This window comes from Python bivittatus, unplaced genomic scaffold (assembly GCF_059951505.1).
Source record: "Python bivittatus isolate LINGU-HERP-01145 unplaced genomic scaffold, Pbiv_v1 ctg000190_np1212, whole genome shotgun sequence".
NCBI lineage: Eukaryota > Metazoa > Chordata > Lepidosauria > Squamata > Pythonidae > Python > Python bivittatus.
In genome coordinates, this window is record NW_028277042.1 from 19,176,983 (window position 1) to 19,196,297 (window position 19,315).

The window sequence follows — 19,315 nt, forward strand, 5'->3', positions numbered from 1 at the left end:
ACTGACCCTGAATCAGAGAGTATAATGATTATATTGATGAAATAAAAACAGCCCACAAATTTCCTTATCAGTACATATACCTGTACTGTGCTAAAAATATAGACCAAAATATAGACCAGGCTACTGTTGTTTAAGTCAAGTCAAGTCCTCTTTATTTTTGGTCATTGACCAGTTACTGTTATTTCTTTCTTTCTGGCATTATAGTCTGTGGGGAGTGTACAAATTAATGATAAAAAATGTTATGGACAACTCAGAAGTAGAACAGATCACATCACAGTAACCCACATTGAAAATTTTTCTCTTTTGGATTCTGGAGTAACTCTTCATCTTACAAGTCAATCAAAACAGCATTTGTTCCCTGGACAACCTGCTTTGGGGAGTGGTTTCTAAATTAATGAATAAATTAAAATGCCAGTGCCATAATGTCATAGAAAAGATCATGGCAGGTCCCTGAATCTGTTCAGTAGATCGGCTCTTTGAACCAGAATCTCTCCCATAAGATTCTATGAGATGCTGATTATCAATGGATAAGGGTCACTGTGGACAGGCAAAATAAGACAGCATGCAAATATGCCTTCTTGCCTTCCTTACATCCTTGGGAGATGGTCTCCTTTGTTACACTGGAATATGCTTCCATTTTTCTTAGGTATCGTTCTCCAACTTTCCATGTCCAGTCTTGGTACGATGAAGTAAAAGATTATACCTACCCATATCCTCATGAATGCAACCCTTGGTGTCCCGACAGATGCACAGGATCCATGTGCACACATTACACACAGGTAAGGACAACAACGGCTGAAATGGAGTGCTAGAACTTGTGGCTCTTCCCCACAAGCTTGCCACAGGTGGGCACAGATATGAAAACATATCAGAGCATCAGAGGAACTGATCTTGGGCAACTAGTTGCAACTGATTTGCTTCTTGTGTCTCTTTCCAGTTGGTCTGGGCTACAACAAACAAAGTTGGCTGTGCTGTGAATGTCTGCAAGAGGATGGACGTGTGGGGCGAGGTGTGGGAAAATGCCGTGTATTTGGTCTGCAACTATTCTCCCAAGTAAGGCTGCAGGCGGGCAAGGGGACAGTCTATGTATCTCTGTGTCTGAGGTAGGGCCAGCTGAGTCAACATTTCCCAGGACCTCTTCTTTATGCACCCAGCACAACTGTTGTGTTCACACAATATGCAAACCCCAAGCCAAGAAACCATATTGTGGCTTGACATGACAGCTTAAAGTGTTTACGCAACACGTTAAGATATTAGCTAGGTTCCCACAACACATTGCACCACAAACTGCCCAACCCCTTTTTAGCCTAGCTTCATGTGTTGGATGAACCCAGCCTTAAAGCTTAGATCGTGGGGCGTGCCAAAAGTATTTGAACATCAGGACTGGTTGAAGAAACTCCAACAGGACAGGGGACCCCTCACTTGTGCTCTAGGTCCCTTGACTTAAAATTTTAGCCAGCTGATTTTAGATTTTGCTTGATCACAGAGATTTGAAAGGCTTGTATCAAAATGGCTGCTTTTCCTGGTTGGGATGTTTGGACAGCAGACCTGTCTCTGATTGATCTGGGACAAACCTCCCTTCAAACTAGAAGTGTTGAGTGACTTCTGCCCATTAAAGATGAGTGTTTAGCATGTGGCGAGCACTATGTGAGGCGAATGTTCCCAGACGCTGGCAAAGTTTGTTCAAAGTTCCCAGAACAGCTAATATTTTTTGATCTCTTGGAAGACACCTTGGAAGCTCTCCCAGCTGGAAGATGGAATACGTTGTTGACAGGAAAAGACCTTTAAGCATTCAGATTGGTTTCAGGAGCCACCCAAAGGGCTCTGGGAGAAAGAAATGGGGGCAGTTTTGAATAATTTTGTGGAACTCATGTGAAGGCTAATGACTGGTTGGTTGTGAGGCATAACTTTGGTTCTTTCATGTGCCAAAGTTATCATTAGAATGCCTCCGACCTATACTTTTGAGGCAGAACTTCCCCATATTTACAGTAATCTATCAAAGCATTGCTACAGTGGGGACATTCATTTTTCATGGCTCGGAGGCCTCAGGAACGTAACTAGTCAGGCACCAGGCCTAAAACAGTCCAGAGAAGTGACTTTGTATGTAGTGAGCCTAACACAGGATGCAGGAAGAAAATAAGGAACATTTCTCTGGGCACTTTTCAGAGGCAACTGGATTGGAGAAGCCCCATATAAAAATGGCAGATCGTGTTCTGAATGCCCGCCTAGCTATGGAGGAGGATGCCAGAATAACCTCTGTTACAAAGGTACGTGATCCAGGAGTGGGCAAACGTTGACCTCGACGTCGTACAGAGTTGGCCTCTTATAGCTCCATCTCAACTGGGAGGGGGTGGGGGCAGTTAATAACAAAATAAGCATTGCAATTGATGCTGGGTTGCAACACTGCATGAGGGTACCTAAGGGTGGGGGGATTGCATCATGATGGTGCCATGCTTGTTCGGTCATTCTGATAAAATTGTTGGATTCTGTGGACACCCCTGGCTAAGCTACCTTGCTATATACACGGGCCACCCTGAAGAAGAGTGCCATGAAGAAAAATGATCCTGACCTTCATGCTTTGCTTCTTTCTCTGAGAGTTTTCAGCCCCTCTGGCTTGTATGAAATGTCACAGGAGGACAGAAGAGGAAACTCCTCCTTTGGAGCTTTCCAGACTGGGAGGTGGGCAGCCAAGGTGGTTGCAAAATGATAGAAATATGTGTCACAGCAAACATCAGGAGTAGCATTTTATGCTTCTTCCAGCAATCCAGGAAGCTCAATGACACCCCCAGGAGAAATTTCCAAGGAATAATAGAGCACCTTGAAAGTAGGGTGGAAAGTCCAAAAGTTGCTGAGATATGGCAAGACAGATTTTGATACAGTATTACTCTGGAGGGGATATTCTATTAGAAAGCCATTTCATCTCTTCATAGCTAAGACTCATGTCAGCTTAATGTAAATCTCATGCTCAGATGCTGGACTAGATACATCCAGGGTGGTAATTCTTCACAATTACATTCAGTTTTTACAGTCCTTCTTCCTGAAAACCCAAATTGCATGTTACCCAATTTGTCTCAGGCATCCATAGGTGTCAAAAAAGTCAAGATAGAAGCTGCAGCCTTGTGAGCATGGTACTGTCTTGACTTTTTTGACACATCTTCCTCCCTTCTTTACCCCCATGGATGTCTTGGTTTCAGGCTTATTTATCTTGGGTGAGCAGTTTTCAGCTAGAAGTGAACTTCTGGGCACAGTGTCTGAATCTTCTTAAACAAGAAAACAAGAACTATTCCCAACTCCTAGTATCTGTCTTCTTTGCTAATGACCTTGAATGGTAACACACTGCTCTTTTGTAACTCTCTAACCCCAAAAAAGATGAACACTACGTACAAAAACCTGAGACAGAGGAGACGAATGAAGTGGAGACGCCTCAAGTGACCGAGGACAAAAACGTCTGGGCATCTGACCGAATACAACCCAAATCCATAAAACCTGTAAAGGAAAAGAAACCAACAGGGGTGACTTACATGAGTAAGAAAGCATTTCTATTTTCCAGCTTTGGGAGTCTGCAAGAGAACTCAGGAAGACTTGCTGCTTGACTAAATAGAAGAAGAACATGCAGCAATGCATTGGGCTATTTGATAAAAACTGGGTTGGGGAAATCTGTGGTTGAATGCATGCTTTAGATCAGGGTTTCTCAAATTTAGCAACTTTAAGATGTGTGAACTTCAGCTCCCAGAATTTCCAAGCCAGCATTCTGGGAGTTGAAGTCCACACATCTTAAGGTTGCTGAGGTTGAGAAACACTGGGCTCAATAAACCAGTAGGCTGACTGTGCTTACTAGTGTACAGGTAGTCCCCGGGTTAAGAATGCCTGGTTTATGAATGACCCATAGTTACGAACAGAGCCTATGGTAGCAAAATTTGAGTTAAATACACAGTGATTCGAGTTAAATATAGAATGGTTCAAGTTAAGTCACTTGTTGAGATGGGCAACTATAGAAATCAAATAAATAAATAAATAAATAAATAAAATAATTACACAATACTACTTATACAGTAATAGAATAGAATAGAATAGAATAGAATAGAATAGAATAGAATAGAATAGAATAGAATAGAATAGAATAGAATAGAATAGAATAGAATAGAATAGAATACTTTATCAGCCAAGTATGATTAGACATACAAGGAATTTGACTTCGGTGCAAAGAGCTCTCAGTGTGTTTGCATAGCACCAAGAAATAAAGAATAATAAAATAATAATAATAATGTTATACTAAAACTACTTTACAACATCATACAATAATACTGTTCCGGCTTACATACAAATTCGACTTAAGAACAGACCTTGGGAAAGGAACTTGTTCTTAAACTGGGGACTACCTGTATCACATGATTCAGAAGAAGTCTAGGTGAATTTGGTGCCCAACCTGGAAACTTCATAAGGAAGAAAGAAAGACCTCCTCTTAAATTTCCTAGATCTGGCTTTTTCTGCATAATCTTACTTAAGGGCTGCAGGTAGTATCTGTTGTTACAATACTTCCCTCACAACTCTGTATTTTCTCATTATTTTAGCTCAAGTGATCAAGTGTGACACCAAAATGAGGGATAAATGCAGAGGATCCACATGTAACAGGTACTCCAGATTTATTCTTTCTTTTTACCCTTTGACCTGTGACAATGTTCAAATACATGTTCACAACATTCTCTTTGATGTCGTATAAATCCAATAGTCATGTAGAAACAGTCCGTTCAGGTCTTTGAAAGAGGGGCTTCAGTCTATCCCCAAAAACCTATAATGACCCATTGTTTGTCCTATGGTACCGATCTGTATATTGGCACCAACCTTTCACCATTCTCCTTTGACAAATGTTTATCCATCTCAGATGGACCATCCACCCTGCATCTATGTAATGCTTTTAATTACACTACAGTTTACTGAACTGAATCCAGTTCAAACATTAGCTGAGAATTCTTAAAGAAAGAACTGTTAAAATCTATACCGGGGATGGTATATCATTCTCAGTCTGGCCTTTGATGTGAAGTTGAGGTCCCAAACATCTGGGGAACACCAGGTGGAGAAAGGTGGCTCTCGACCAACAGTATGACTTCTTAAGGCAGCTTCCAATATTCCTTAATGATCCCCATTTCTTTGGCCAGGTATCTGTGCCCAGCTGGTTGCTTGAACAGTAAGGCAAAAGTGTTTGGAATGTCCAACTACGAGAGTGTAAGTTTTAAAAATGTATTTATTTATTTATTTATTTATTTATTTATGTATATATATATATATTTCAAATTTAGATACTGCCCATCTCACAAAAAGTGACTCTGGGCAGTTCACAATAAAACAGAAATAAATATTAAAATACAGTAAAAACAGTATAAAATACAATAAAAATAGAACAAAAATCAAACAAATATATATATATATTTCAGGGTTATTGATTTTCAAAGTCAAAATCTTTGTTTTGGTCATTGACCAACATAACATAACATTAGAAGTATAAAATTTGCAATCATTCCAGTCCAACCTATAAACTGTGGAAAAATAACTATAACGTCATTACATTACTGAGGTATGGTATGTACTGTATGGATATCTCAGAACTTGGGAATATAATCAGAGAACTCAACCGTCTCCTTATGTTCCCTACATTTGCTATGGCAAGCTTTTTCCTTGAGTGACTTTACAGGCTTTTACACAATGGCTAAAAAACATACATACCTAAAATGGCAAAAATGTTGTACAGTTTCACCATCTTGCCTTTTTTTTAAAATCATACTCTGCACACAGCCCTGTACGGTTTTATAAGTGGTTTCTTCCTTCTTTCCTTCCTTGCAGTCATCCAGCATATGTCGGGCAGCAATTCATTCTGGAGTATTAGATAACAGAGGAGGCTTAGTAGATATCACTAGGAAAGGAAGGACAGACTTCTTCGTAAAGTCTATAAGAAACAGCGTTGAATCATTCAGGTAATTCAGTTTCCTACGTACAAAATAATCTGACTCATGTCAAGTCTCTAGCCTTGATCTGCTGCATCTTTGGTTCTGCTTGCCATGAATTATAAGAGTTGAAACTCTGCTTGAATGGAGGACACCTAAGTGGAGAACAATATCTAAACCTGTTAGTCTGTCCCTTGTAATGTTATCTAGAAACTTGATTTTGGAATGCACTCTTAAACATTGAATTCATACCACTTTGTTTCTTCTTCCACAGCAAATACAAACCTTCCAACGCCTTTGCTGTGTCAAAGGTCACAGGTACGTTTTTCTTCATAGGGAAGAAAGATTAGTCTGAGAGAATTGATACTTGCCACACCGCCAGAATCTCCATGGATTAAAGCCTGTTCTAATTGTTAGTCAATCAGAAAAGGAGATGGAAGTCAGAAGATAAAGAGGGAGATATCGTGATGGAAGAGAGAGAGAAGGGGAGAGAAAAGGAAAAACGGGGAAAAAATAGAAGAGTGAGAAAACGAGAGGAAGGGATGTATAAAATAATAATAATAAAGGTTTTACTTGAGGTGGTTGCCTTTCAGCGAAACACACTCGAAGTGTACAACTGTAAGAAATAAGCAAAATTGAAACAAGCCATTCGTTTTCTTTATGGCCACTGAAATAAGTTAGTCCATGCTGAGGCCATGCTGGCCAAAAGGATTGAGAATCAATATACAATACCTAAGGAGCATTTTCTTCTGCATCCAGAACTCTTGAAACGGCTGTTCCGCGCTGGGATTAGTTTCAGCTCAGGATGTTTTGGACACCTGTAATGAAAAGAGAAAGGGAAAGGAAGAGGGGAGAGAAGAGATTGTGAGAAGAATGGGAAGGAGCAAGAAAAGCTTATTTGGCTAAGTTCACTTCTAGTGATGTCTATATCTGGCAGGTATCTACCGAAAGGTTTAAAATTCTTAGGTGGTAAACGTTTTACACCTTTGTTGAAGGAAGGAAGGAAGGAAGGAAGGAAGGAAGGAAGGAAGGAAGGAAGGAAGGAAGGAAGGAAGGAAGGAAGGAAGGAAGGAAGGAAGGAAAAAGAAAGGGAGGGAGGGAGGGAGGGAGGGAGGGAGGGAGGAAGGAAGGAAGGAAGGAAGGAAGGAAGGAAGGAAGGAAGGAAGGAAGGAAGGAAGGAAGGACCTTTCTTTTGCTTTCTTTCTTCTTGATGGGTTTTACTTATTCTCAGGTGAGAAAGAGTTGGCTAGAAAGCTGTTGCTAGCAGTACTCCCAGTTCCTACAGGGATCAACAGCTCCTCCCAATTAAATAGTCAGTTTGACGGTCTGTGATCACAATAAAGATGACCACATTATGTCTGACAGCCAGTTTGCTCTAGCGATTAAAGCTGGTGGACTAGAAGCCAGGAAGCTTGGAGTTCTACTGCCTGGAGGCCATCTGGATGACCTTGGGCCAGCCCTTCTTTCTCAGCCCTAGGAAGGCAGCCATGGCAAGCCACTTCTGAAAACGTTGCCAGGAAAACTGTACGGATTGGTTCATGTCCTTACCAAGACTGACTCAAAGGCACCAGAAAGAGATTCATTTTATAAAGTGATGTCTAATGCTTTTTTGTCTTGCCCTGGCTCTGTTCCTAATCTGGAAAATGTACCTTTCCTGCTGTGACCATTTGAAATTGAATAATAAATATTAGCCCTGTGCAACATAGCTGCCTCCTGCCTTGGTGAGGATCTTATGTCCCCGTAGGGCCTTATCTAGGAGTTCCTGTAACCCAAAGTGGCTTCTGTGCATCCTAGATGGAAAGGCATTTTTGCAAAGTGGTCTTGAAAGGTTTCATGTGAACCTTTGTTGAAGCAAAGCCCTTTATGACATTCCTCCACAAGCCTAGGTTTTTCTACATTAAAGTGATCAGCTAAATGATGACATATTTAAAACAACTAGCAGACATAAAAATAACACACCATACAGCCCAATTAGCAATTTACTTTGAAGTAAAATGATCTCTTCCTCTTGGTTTTTCTTCCTTCTCTTCTACCACTGAGATGTTTGTTTTGACAAGCATCGGAAAGTCTTCAGAAGGGCAAGAAGAGTTAAGCAAGAAATCTTCAAGAAAAAAGAAAAGAAAAAAGAATTGATATTATCCCCCCAAATGGAACAATTGTCCACCCAGTTATGGTTATGATCCAGGCAAAACACAGCACAGTTTCATTTCGCTTTTGAGCCAGGCTTCTGTTTGTCTGAACAAAGGCATTAGAATTAAAAGCAAGGAATTTCAGAAGTAGTGCCATCAAGAGCCACTTCAAGTCTGGAGTTGACTTAAATTCAGCCAGGAGGAACCCCGCAGTTTTACAGGAAAAATGAGGCTACTTCAAAAAGTTGTAGATTTAAAAAAACAAAAAACCCTTTTCCTGCAATTTTGGCAGATCTCCAGGATTAAAGAAAAAGAAGAAGAAATATCTTGAAGTGTCTGTGCAGTACAAAATTGTTTGAAGAAAAGATGGTATCCATACCCAGTATCCTCATAGGATCAACTGGTTAATGCCTTCCCTGAAAATGCCTTAATTCTTCCCCTGCCTTCTAAACTGTCCTAGATGGCAGTATTTACTGGCTTTCTAATTCTCCACAACAGGGAATTGGGCCAACTTTAACATGTACCTAGATTCCATTGCCTAGCATACCAGGTAAACTGGTTTAGACTTCAAGTTAGTTCTTGAATGCTGCAGGATGCAACATGTGCGTGAACAAGAAACCTGTTTCACATGTCTCCTTCCACCCCATGAGCTATGATGTTAGCACACTTTAATGCATTACCAACAGCTCTACTGGAAAGAAGATGTAAGAAAACGTTGTGGGAAAATTGGCTTTGTCCATCTGAGATGGGCCCTGAGGGAACTATAGATCAATGAGGGATGGGCCTTATGCAAACAATAGCTCATTTTTTCTTATTTACATTTTTTATAAAGACATCCATGCTTCATTCATTCATTCATTCATTCATTCATTCATTCATTCATTCATTCATTGTATATAAATCTTCACTGACCTATAGAATCTGTATTGAGATGTTTGCTTGGTATTAATACTTTTTATTGTATCTCTCATTTTTTTTCTAATTTTACTAATTTGGGGTTTGTATATTCTTGGCCTTTGACCACAGTGAAAAAGAAAACCCAAACTTCATACATCTCTTGTATGTTTAACTCCACAGTGCAGACTTTGGATTGTTACACCACGGTAGAGGAGTTGTGTCCGTTCAAGAAGCCAGCTACTCATTGCCCAAGGTAAATGGTGGACCATAGTTACGTAGACTTGTGGACATGATTTGCTCAGAATTTCTGTTGGATGAGCCGCATTGAAGCTGCACAGAATTACAAAATATTTACGAGTAAGATAATTTCTGCTGGAAAACCAACAAATCTAATTGCTTCTGGGCAACTGAGAAATAAAAATGCTGCCTAATGATAGGACATTTCAGTCAGGTCCATGTGGGAATGCATAGTTGCTGACTGGGTAGAACTTCTCATTGTTGGACTTCAGTAGATGCTGTTGGCCATTTGGGACCTACAGTGGATGAAGCTGATGGAGATATTGGAGATACTTTGCATTGCCTCCAAGTGCTCCTAGTTAGGGTGTTTTTTCCATTCCCTGCTTGACCATTTTGTACTTACTCCTAAACCAGCGATTCAAATCAGCAAATCATTTCCCCAGTCGCCACTGCTCTTGGGCTGACCCAACAAGACTGCTACATGGGGTGGTGGACCAACCCTGAAACTCCCAATTTGGAAAAATCCTGGATGTATTTACTCTTCATCTCTGTGTTTCATCTTTCAGGTCTTACTGTCCAGCGTACTGCAAAAATGAGCCAACCTACTGGGCTCCAGTATATGGCACAAACATTTATGCAGATGTGAGTAAACTTTTCTTCTTCCTGGTTTACAAAATGCATCAGGAAATAATAGCCCTGTCATGGTGTTTTAGATGTTTTTTGCTTCCAAGAGTTTTATGAATGACAGGAGCATGTATGTCCAGCAACCACACACAGGACTACTGAGAGATGGGCAGAAAATGATGGTGGGGGTTGCAGAGTTTCTCTTGGTTTTCCCCATTCCTAACTGACATCCTAAACTGACATCCTGTCATCCCTAGTGAGCCCACTCAGACATATCCTTCTACCCAAGTATGTTGTTGTTGTTGTTGTTTAGTCGTTAAGTTGTGTCCAACTCTTCGTGACCCCATGAACCGTCTTGCGCCAGGCCTTCCTGTCCTTCACTGCCTCCCTGCGTTTGCTCAGTTTCATGCTCATTGTTCAGTGATGCTCTGTAACCATCTCGTCCTCTGCCGTCCTCTTCTCCTTTTGCCTTCAATCTTTCCCAGCATCAGGGTCTTCTCCAAAGAGATCTCTCTTCGCATTAGGTGACCAAAGTATCTGAGCGTGAGCTTCATTATCGATCCTTCCAATGAGCAATCAGGGTTGATTTCCTTTAAGATTGATTGGTTTGACCTCCTAACCCAAGTATGACTATATTTTAATTACAAGCAACAACAATTGCCTGGAGTGTAACTATATACTAGTGTAGTGCAGACAGAAATTGAACCACAGAATGGATAAACTTGGAGTCTCTTGCTGTGACATATAGTAGATACATTTTCCAAGATCAGGTAGATCCTAGACTGATTTTCATATTTGGCCCTGAGTGAATTTTCTGTATCCCATAGGTCAGTTCCACTAGGGAAAATGCTGGTTTTCCAATAGACTATGGCTCCTTTGACTATTTCGTTTTATTGCAACGATTGCAATTAAAATGTGATTTGATCATGTTTTGAGTCACAGGTCAATTAAAAGTATTTTGACTAAATATAGGCTTTCATTTGTAGGAATCAGGAATGATTAAATATGGCCTATGGGATTTCCATGAAGAATATCTTTAGTTTACAGTGGGTTTTTTAAAACACAAATCAACAAGCTGGTTTAGCTTGCTCAGCCTTAAGGCCCTGGGAAAGATATCTTTGAGGAAAAAAAAGTCATGCTAGATTTGGAAATGTTCTCAAGAATCCAGAGAGCCAAGGAGCTTGTAACAAATGGCAAAATAATATGTTGGATTTGTCCTCCAAGACTCTAGTAAATGTTGGGTGAACTAAGGAAACTTACACTGAAAGTTGCAAAATCTTATCATCAAAGCTGGATGATCATAATTCTACATAAAAGTAGTTTCCAGAGACAAATATCAGCCTCCAACCCAGGTTGAGGGACCAGGTGCACAAGACACATTGGTCAGATCCTTCTAAAATATACAAAAAGGAATGGTTGTGGACAGAAAGAAGAGAAAGCCATATTAAAATAGAAATAGGGAATACTATAACTTCTCCAGATGCTGAAGGCTTTTTTTTTAAAGAGTTAAGAGCTGAAAGAGATTTTCTTAGAGCTTCCTCTTAAAATTAGTAGCGAAGTCAACTTATGCATCTCCCAAAAAACAGATCACAAGAAAAGAGTTGCAAATGTATACATGCAAATTGAGCAATAACCATTAGAAGAGAAGCAAGATACACTATAGCTTATTTAAATTGGAAAAATGTTTAGGTGTAAGTGATTGATGGGCAGCTCCAAGACACTTCCCTTTTGGGGTTCTTTACTGGAAAATAAAGGGTTGCTGGAAATAGAGAATTGTCTTCAGAAAACTGGGACACCAAATCCTTCTTTTGATGAGTAAGGATTCTGATGATGTAGAGAATTGAGGACTGGGCTGAAATTTTTGCCACTGAGTGCAGCTCCAGATAGATGGTATGGCTTCTTCAGTATGACCACACATCACACTCAGATTACATGGAGTGGGATGAGGACATTATCTATTATAAACAGTTTCTGCTTTCTTTCCCTTAAAGTACACACAGGGGTGTAGTGATAGTATCGCGAGAGAAAGAGGAATATTGTCAAACAATGACAAATAATGAACAAACAGGAAGAAAAGCTAACAAGGAGACAGAAATTGGAAAGGAAGTGGAGAGCCCAACCACATCTTTTAGAGGGCCTCTTCAGGTTGGACAATGTCATTGGTCAAAGCAGGTGGAACGGTTCCCCCTTCGTGATTCCCCTCCAACCTCTTCCCAGCAGGAGGTTCAGGAGTTCCTCTTGAAAGGCTAAGAATGAATCACATCATCCATCCATGTCTGGAATGGAACAGATGTGCAAAGTAGCCATCACATACTGCTGAGTGTCCCTGGTTCTCATCAATGTCATAGAAAGGTGCCAGCAAACGGCTCTGCACTGTAATTTCAGCGGACATCCAAAATAGCTCTTAGCAATTCAGCGTTGGGTTTGCGGCAGACAAGGAGTAAAACAAAAAATCAAAAATAGAAAGACGACCCTTGGCATTTAAGCCTGATGTTTCTCATGGAATACAGATGTATCAGATAAACATTGGCCCACTTTCCTGAAGTTCTTTATACCCAGGACATAAAAAATTCCTTTGATTTTTCCTGTTGCATTTGCCTGTATTTGCTTAAAACCTCATTTTGCTTACTTAGAACCTTCTCTGTCTCTGTCAACCATTTCTCACCACTTGCTAACTTCAGACTGTAAGACCTATAGAGGGAACTTGTTTTTTTGATCTGTGATCCTGGCTTGGTTCATATAGGATGCTAAACTGTAATATGAGCTCTATGTTTTAAACTTGGAATATGGAGTGAATCTAGCTGCTGTGATGTATAAAGCATAGTTGTTGGCTTAGCATACTATAAGAACACCAATTATCATTTTTAAATAAACCATGATTTGTCCAATCATGGCTTAGCATAGGGTATGGATGCAGCTAAGGATAACCTTGGTTTAAACATTCTTATGCCATGCAATTTGCATACATTCTCACTCCCTAAACAATGAACCGTGGGTAGGATTGCCTTAAGAGTGAAGCTTGCTTTCAAAATTATCCATGGCAATTATGTTATTATTGTGATGGAATGGAATTATGAAGGCCAGGCTCAGAGATATAAACATTTTCTTAGCTCGCCAGAGGAGCGTGGGAGATACAAGAGGATGAGACTGGCACCTCCCTGAGGAATTCACACTGTTGTGACTGGATGGTTTGGGAGCTGGAGTTTCAGTCTGGGAAGGTTCTTGCTAGAGGTTGTAGTTAATAAACAAAGCTGAACTGAATTTGCATTGTCTCTTGGAGTTCTTTGGGCTAGGCCTGACATCAGTCTTCCCAGACTCCTACTACCTTCAAGTCAAAGGAGTTTGAATCATGGCAACGGATCCCCAGGGATGATGTCAGGCCTAGCCTGAGGAACTCCAAGAGACAATGCAAATTCAGTTCAGCTTTGTTTATTAGCTACAACCTCTAGCAAGAACCTTCCCAGACTGAAACTCCAGCTCCCAAACCATCCAGTCACAACAGTGTGAATTCCTCAGGGAGGTGCCAGTCTCATCCTCTTGTATCTCCCACGCTCCTCTGGCGAGCTAAGAAAATGTTTATATCTCTGAGCCTGGCCTTCATAATTCCATTCCAGCACAATTATGCTGTAAATTCCTTATGGAAACACTTTGATGTTTGGAAGGATGAGCATTTGTGAATGGGATTGTCAGGTGGATTCCAATACTCTGCTAAAGAACTACCACTTAGTGTCATGGTTTCTGCTGGGGCCCTTTCTGCCACCTTCACCATGGCCTCTCTGAGAGATGGCGCAGACCATGCATTTATGGTCTCAGATCCTGGACCATAAATGTATCTCCTCATAGCATCCTTTGGACCAGGCTGACCATTAGGAAGGGTTTGGTGAGCAGCTGAGTTGCAGATGCTGGTGGGTGAACAGCGAGGAGCATTTGGAGGACCAAATGCTGCCCTTCGTGCACTAGAAGACAGGCACAAAAGGATGGCACGAGACAATCAGAATATAGAATCATTAATATAATATAATATCACTTTTTCTGATCAAGAATGTCAGGTGGGAAAGGATGGCCAACTTGGTTGGTGACATATGTCACCTAAAAATGGGAGCAAAAGAGGTCCTTATGATGGAAAGGCAGATTATGTTTAGATCATAAAAGTTGCAACCTTCACAGACTTTAATACATTCCAACTTCAGGAGGAGAACTGCAGTTGTGAGGTCTCTGTGCCTGTTGCATGTGCTCCTTGCATTGTTTAACTGCTGATGGACCTTTTAAGAGGACCAGACAAGCCCTCAGGATGATGCGCTATCATTCATTTTTGAAGATTGGTGCAATCACTAGTGTTGGATTGACGGTTCAGTACAGAGAAAGGGTTGGCACCTTCATGGTCACCTTAAGCAGCAATATATTTAAGGCAGGCCAACTGCTTCTCTCCTTCACTTAAGTAGGGGACACTACATCTTGCAACCTTCTCCAAATAAATACCCTCTAGATCTGCTTGGACAACTATTTCCGACCCTCTGCTTCTTCCATCCTTATCAGCTCTGGTTTTATGGGGGAAATGACAGGGAATGTGCACATTTTAAAAGAAGAGGCACCTTGGGACAGAGACCCTCCTCCCTAAGAACATTAGTGTATTTTTGGACAAAGTAGGAATTGAACCGGGATCTTCTTCGCTTATGGCCTTTCCTCTTTTGCCAGAAAACCTCCATAGCTTTCTCCCAATTCTTGGCTGTCCCTTTGTGTTTCTCTCTAGAATTTAGCTCTGCATGAAGAAAGCAAAGCAAAGCATGATATGTGGCTTATTGTTCTAGTTGTATCATTGCTGCTGCCAATGGAGGGAGGGAATCCTGTTCTTCTAGGAATTATCTTTTTCCAAAAGCTTTGCAAATTGATCACCAAGATAAGAGATTTCTGCTGCAGAGGGGGGAACCAGGGGCAGACATCAGGAACACAATGCGAGCAAAAAGAAAGGGAATGGGGTGTGTTGGCCACACGGGTGATGAATCTGAGCAAGCTGGCTATCCCAGGAATAAACAGTTTAGAATAGAATTTAGAGAAGAAGAACTTCTGGAGGATGAGGTGTTATGGAAAGTCTGCCTGAGTTCCTTAAGGACAGGAAGTTGTTCCGGAGCCAGTTTCTGATGTTGTGGAATGGAGGGCTAGCAGACATTCAAAGCATAGCTGTTGTAAAACACTCCATCTGTTCTCCTTGACCATATATAGAAAACCCCAAATCAAACTGGCATTTGAAATCCTAAAAGCTGCCAACACAAGACAGTAACAGATATGAGAAACGGGGCCAAGAGAATCGACCTTTTATGGCTTGGGGGTGGGGTGAGAGAGAACCCGAAGCATAGTGTCTATGTGAGCACGCAGACATGCATCTCTGATCTATACATATGTTCTTTTCACAAATTCCATGAGATCTCATAACGGTCCTGCAGTGGGAGTTTCAAGGCATTGCACCCAAGTTAATGGGTCATTTTGGGGCTTTTTCCTCTGTGTCTCCATAAATCTAAAATTCCAAAGCTGCATTTCTCAACGGTCATGCTGTCCTGTCCTATTACATCATTTCCTGAACAGTTTGGGGACAGCAATCGATCAGTGAGTGTCATGTTCTCTTATCACCAGGCTTGACATTTTGATAACAGTTAATATGATGCCCTCCCCCCCCCCCCCAAAAAAAAGAGAATCAAATCTCTCTGGTCTTGGAGGTTTTTCAAGTTAGTTTCTTTGTTTGTTTTAATGGTGACTTGTCACCCACAGACAGTTTAGAAATGTGCACAGGAGCAATCTGGTTTTTGGTTTCATGGAAAGCTGGACCACTGTTGATGCAGACTGATTTATAGCTTAATTCTGGATTTGGTCTGAGTCTCTTAATCTGCTCTTCTGCAACATGTTAAGGGATAGCAAAGTCATAACTGGAGATTTATGAGGATGTGACATGAGACCTGTTGTCACAGTTTGTTCTCCAATTTTTCAGAGTTCCAGCATCTGCAAAGCTGCTGTGCATGCAGGGGTAATTGGGGACAGTTCTGGAGGTTACATAGATGTGATGCCTGTCGATAAGAAGAAGATCTACCACGGATCCTTGAAGAATGGGATCCGATCTGAAAGGTAAGGCAAACATTTCTAGCCTGGTAGAAGAAATAACTATCTAAACCAGTGTTTCTCAACCGTGGCAACTTTAAGATATGTGGACTTCAGCTCCCAGAATTCCCCAGCCAGCATGGTTGAGAAACACTGATATAAACATAAGACATGAAGATTTCAGTTGAGCTTATTTTTCATCTTTCTTTTCCAGCTTAAAGACTCCAAGGGAAGGAAAAGCTTTCCGAATCTTTGCTGTGAGGCAATAAATGTTCAAGAAGGAGACTCTTCTGTGGGAAGAGAATACAGCATTGTACCTCTCCTTTGGTGAGGGGTGTTTGCCCCAGCATGTACCATGATGAAGCCCTCTAAATCGACATTCTTTTGGGGAAAAAAAAGATGGCAGCAGGAATCTTAACTTTCTGCATCTCATCGGCATCTGCTCACGGTTTTCTTTGAAGTTTGTTGTTTTACTTCCAAATGTTTAGAACATTCAGAAAAAGGAAGACAGTTCCAATTCATCAGAGAAGGTGGTTGAAAAACTTGCTTGCCCCACTCATCCTGTGTACTGCTTTGCCTCAAAATATAGGCCGTTGGAGTTCATGGAATAATACTTCCAGAGGGTGAATGTCTATCTGATCAGTAGGCTTTGGATGAGAAAGCCTTTATGTCACCCCAAAGACTACGTTCTTGAAAGATTAGGTCACAGTCAAGAATGTACCTGAAATCCAAGTTACCTTGTGATATCCTGACTGGGTAGAATGACAGGATGATTTAGGTTCAGGTTGTGTGCCACACTAAAAGAATAGATACAGATTTTTCTATGGATATTGGGAAGGAGACATTTAATTTTTGGAACTGAATCTACCTTGCAAAAGAATGGAAATGGAGCTATTTCTCTCAAAAGAAAGCTTAAATGAGATAAATAGGTTTGCTGGCCAAACAATTGCAAGAAGTTAGGAAAATGGGGTTTATTAACACAAAATTAAATAATTGGACCCCTGTCCTGGCACATTCTGATTCATTGTATGTTAGCAATGTTTTATTTACGAATAAATGCAATTTATTTTATTCAGCAGAGCTGTTATAGCATAGCTAAGCAATGATTTCCAAAAGTTGATCTTTATTTTGCTGGAATCAAAAGGATTTTGCTTTACTTTTTTATTTGTATAGATTGGAGGCATGATATATTAGATTGATCACAACATATATAGTATGATGTCCTGTTAGAACAGTTCTATTTTCTTATATGCAGTATGAATAGATCATGTACAAGTCTCAACTGTTCTCCTTAATGAAATGGTTGTAAAGTTGTCCTATTTTAATCCAATAATTTGAAGGCTTAGATTTTTAAAGACTTATCATTCCCCTAAAACCTTGAACTCAATCTTAATTGGGAACCAAAGAAATGATTTCTGCCAACCTGGTGCAATGTTGGCCATAGTGTCTTCAAAAACTGAATGCTGGTCCCATTTTACAAAAGGACGAATATTGTAACTTCAATGTGCAACTTCTATTTATTTAAAGTTCTTGATTTTAGTGGTCAGTGGCTCTTTTAAAACACACACAACACCTCCCAAATAATGCACATGATTAAAGGGTTGCTGTAAGTGGGCTAGGTTTTGGGCTGCTAAACCAAAAAGGTAACTTGCCAGCCATGGTGCTAAGGTGGTGCTAAATAAGAATGGAAAGATCTTTTTGGTTCTGCATCTGCTCATGGATTCATCCAGAAGGAACTGGATTATTTTCCCACTGTTTTTTGATCTTTGGTGGGGGGGGGGAAATCAGCCATAGTCACAGTAGGATTCTAAGGCATTGTACTAAGGTGGGTGGGGTGGGGGATTGTCCATTCGCTATTTAATATTATTTATCAGGGGTGGGAGAGGACAGTTAGTGTGTTTATATTGTTCTACATCAAGACCTTCTTTTTATGGACCTGAGAATTGTGCTCCCAGATTTCACTGGCAGAATGTCAGGAAATTGAATCACATTTTTGAAGTAAGCAAAACCAGTTCTTTGAGACATCAGAGAGGATAGGCTTCTAAATGCTTAAAGAGGCAAAATACATACAGATATATGGGGAGGGATAACACACCCTTATGCAATGGCTTCACCCTAACTATTGGATTCCTCAGATACCCAGGAGAGATTACAAAAACAACGTAATCTCCGGTTACTAAAAAGTAGCTCAACTTGTGGTATGTTGGTTATCCAAGATGCTTGAGGACATGGTTGGGTTCCATTTCTGAACTAGACTCCTCTACTTCTGGAGGACAATTCTGAAATGGTCACAAAGAGGTCAGATTGCTCAAATCGGTCGTCAGTCCAGGTTGGTCTCTAGTGCGAACTCATACAAGCCAATAGAGGTGAGTTTTGATCCTGTGTCCACATTCAAGGACTTAGAAGAAGACTTCATCAGATTGAATCAGATGATCTGAATCCATTCAGACCATTTTTGGGGGGGCGTATTTCCAAAACGTGTGTGCATGTGTGTGTTTCATGAAATGGTTCAATAAATCAGAGAGAGACAATTTACACAGGCCTAACAAAGCAATTGTGTTGTCCCTTTGCTTGCTTTCGTCAATATCTATGGGAAATGAAACAACAGGGTGTGAATAAAATATGGGCATTTTCATTTTTATCAAAAATATATTTATGGGTGCCACTAGATATAAAGCAACTAGACAGAGGAGAAGAATTTCCCCGCTGCGTTAAAATCTGTCTTAAAGCATATATAGATCTGCATAGATCATATTTGTAGGCAGCAAAAGCCTGCAGGTTTTGTATATTTGCTTTTTTTTCTATGAAAAACGATGTATTTTTTACTGTATCCTCTGTAAAAAAAAAATAATTTCTGTAAAGGGCTTGCATGAGCTTTTTAATGGTCCGAATTATTGTTTTTGATAAACATATTTTCTTCAACCAATTATCTATCCGGTGAAAGAAAACAATGTCTTACCATTTTGTGTTATGACTTTTGTGGAAATAAAACCTTTAGAACGGCGTGGAGTTTTGGGTCTTATTGGCCTTGCAGCTGCATATCTCTCTGAGACGGCATCGTCTGATATATATTTACTTTTGATCCATGCGGAGATCCCAAGGAAAATATCCAGGATTTGGGAAGACATCGCAGTTGGCAATAGCTGACCTCGCATAACTTCTGCATTCGCTCTTGAGTTTGAAAGCCGAGGCTTACTCTGATTCACATTCCAAGAAGGGTAGTTTGACAGTTAATAAACACAAGCAGCTTTTGGAAGTCGTACAGGTATTTTGTTCCTTTAAAAAAAAAAAAAATACTGGCTACAGAATAGTCTACCAGTGGTCTGTAGGAATGCAGAGTTAGAAGACAATTGTTCAAACAGATAGTGACAATCTAGCCTTGGAGATGCAATAGCAAAGGTA

At 40.5% G+C, this 19,315-nt stretch overlaps 1 protein-coding gene across 1 annotated transcript in view; it reads left to right on the forward strand.

The window, feature by feature from the left end:
- The window catches only part of CRISPLD2 (cysteine rich secretory protein LCCL domain containing 2), a 35,394-nt gene extending 16,478 nt beyond the window's left edge, over window positions 1-18,916 (forward strand). Inside the window, exons 4-15 of the mRNA XM_007439668.3 lie at window positions 647-779; window positions 938-1,053; window positions 2,167-2,267; window positions 3,370-3,525; window positions 4,572-4,632; window positions 5,157-5,223; window positions 5,839-5,969; window positions 6,214-6,257; window positions 9,146-9,218; window positions 9,769-9,844; window positions 15,807-15,940; window positions 16,128-18,916. Of these exons, the coding sequence (XP_007439730.1) occupies window positions 647-779; window positions 938-1,053; window positions 2,167-2,267; window positions 3,370-3,525; window positions 4,572-4,632; window positions 5,157-5,223; window positions 5,839-5,969; window positions 6,214-6,257; window positions 9,146-9,218; window positions 9,769-9,844; window positions 15,807-15,940; window positions 16,128-16,182 (1,147 nt within the window). The 3' untranslated portion in view covers window positions 16,183-18,916. The remainder of the gene's footprint in view (window positions 1-646; window positions 780-937; window positions 1,054-2,166; window positions 2,268-3,369; window positions 3,526-4,571; window positions 4,633-5,156; window positions 5,224-5,838; window positions 5,970-6,213; window positions 6,258-9,145; window positions 9,219-9,768; window positions 9,845-15,806; window positions 15,941-16,127) is intronic.
- Window positions 18,917-19,315: the final 399 nt, after the last annotated feature.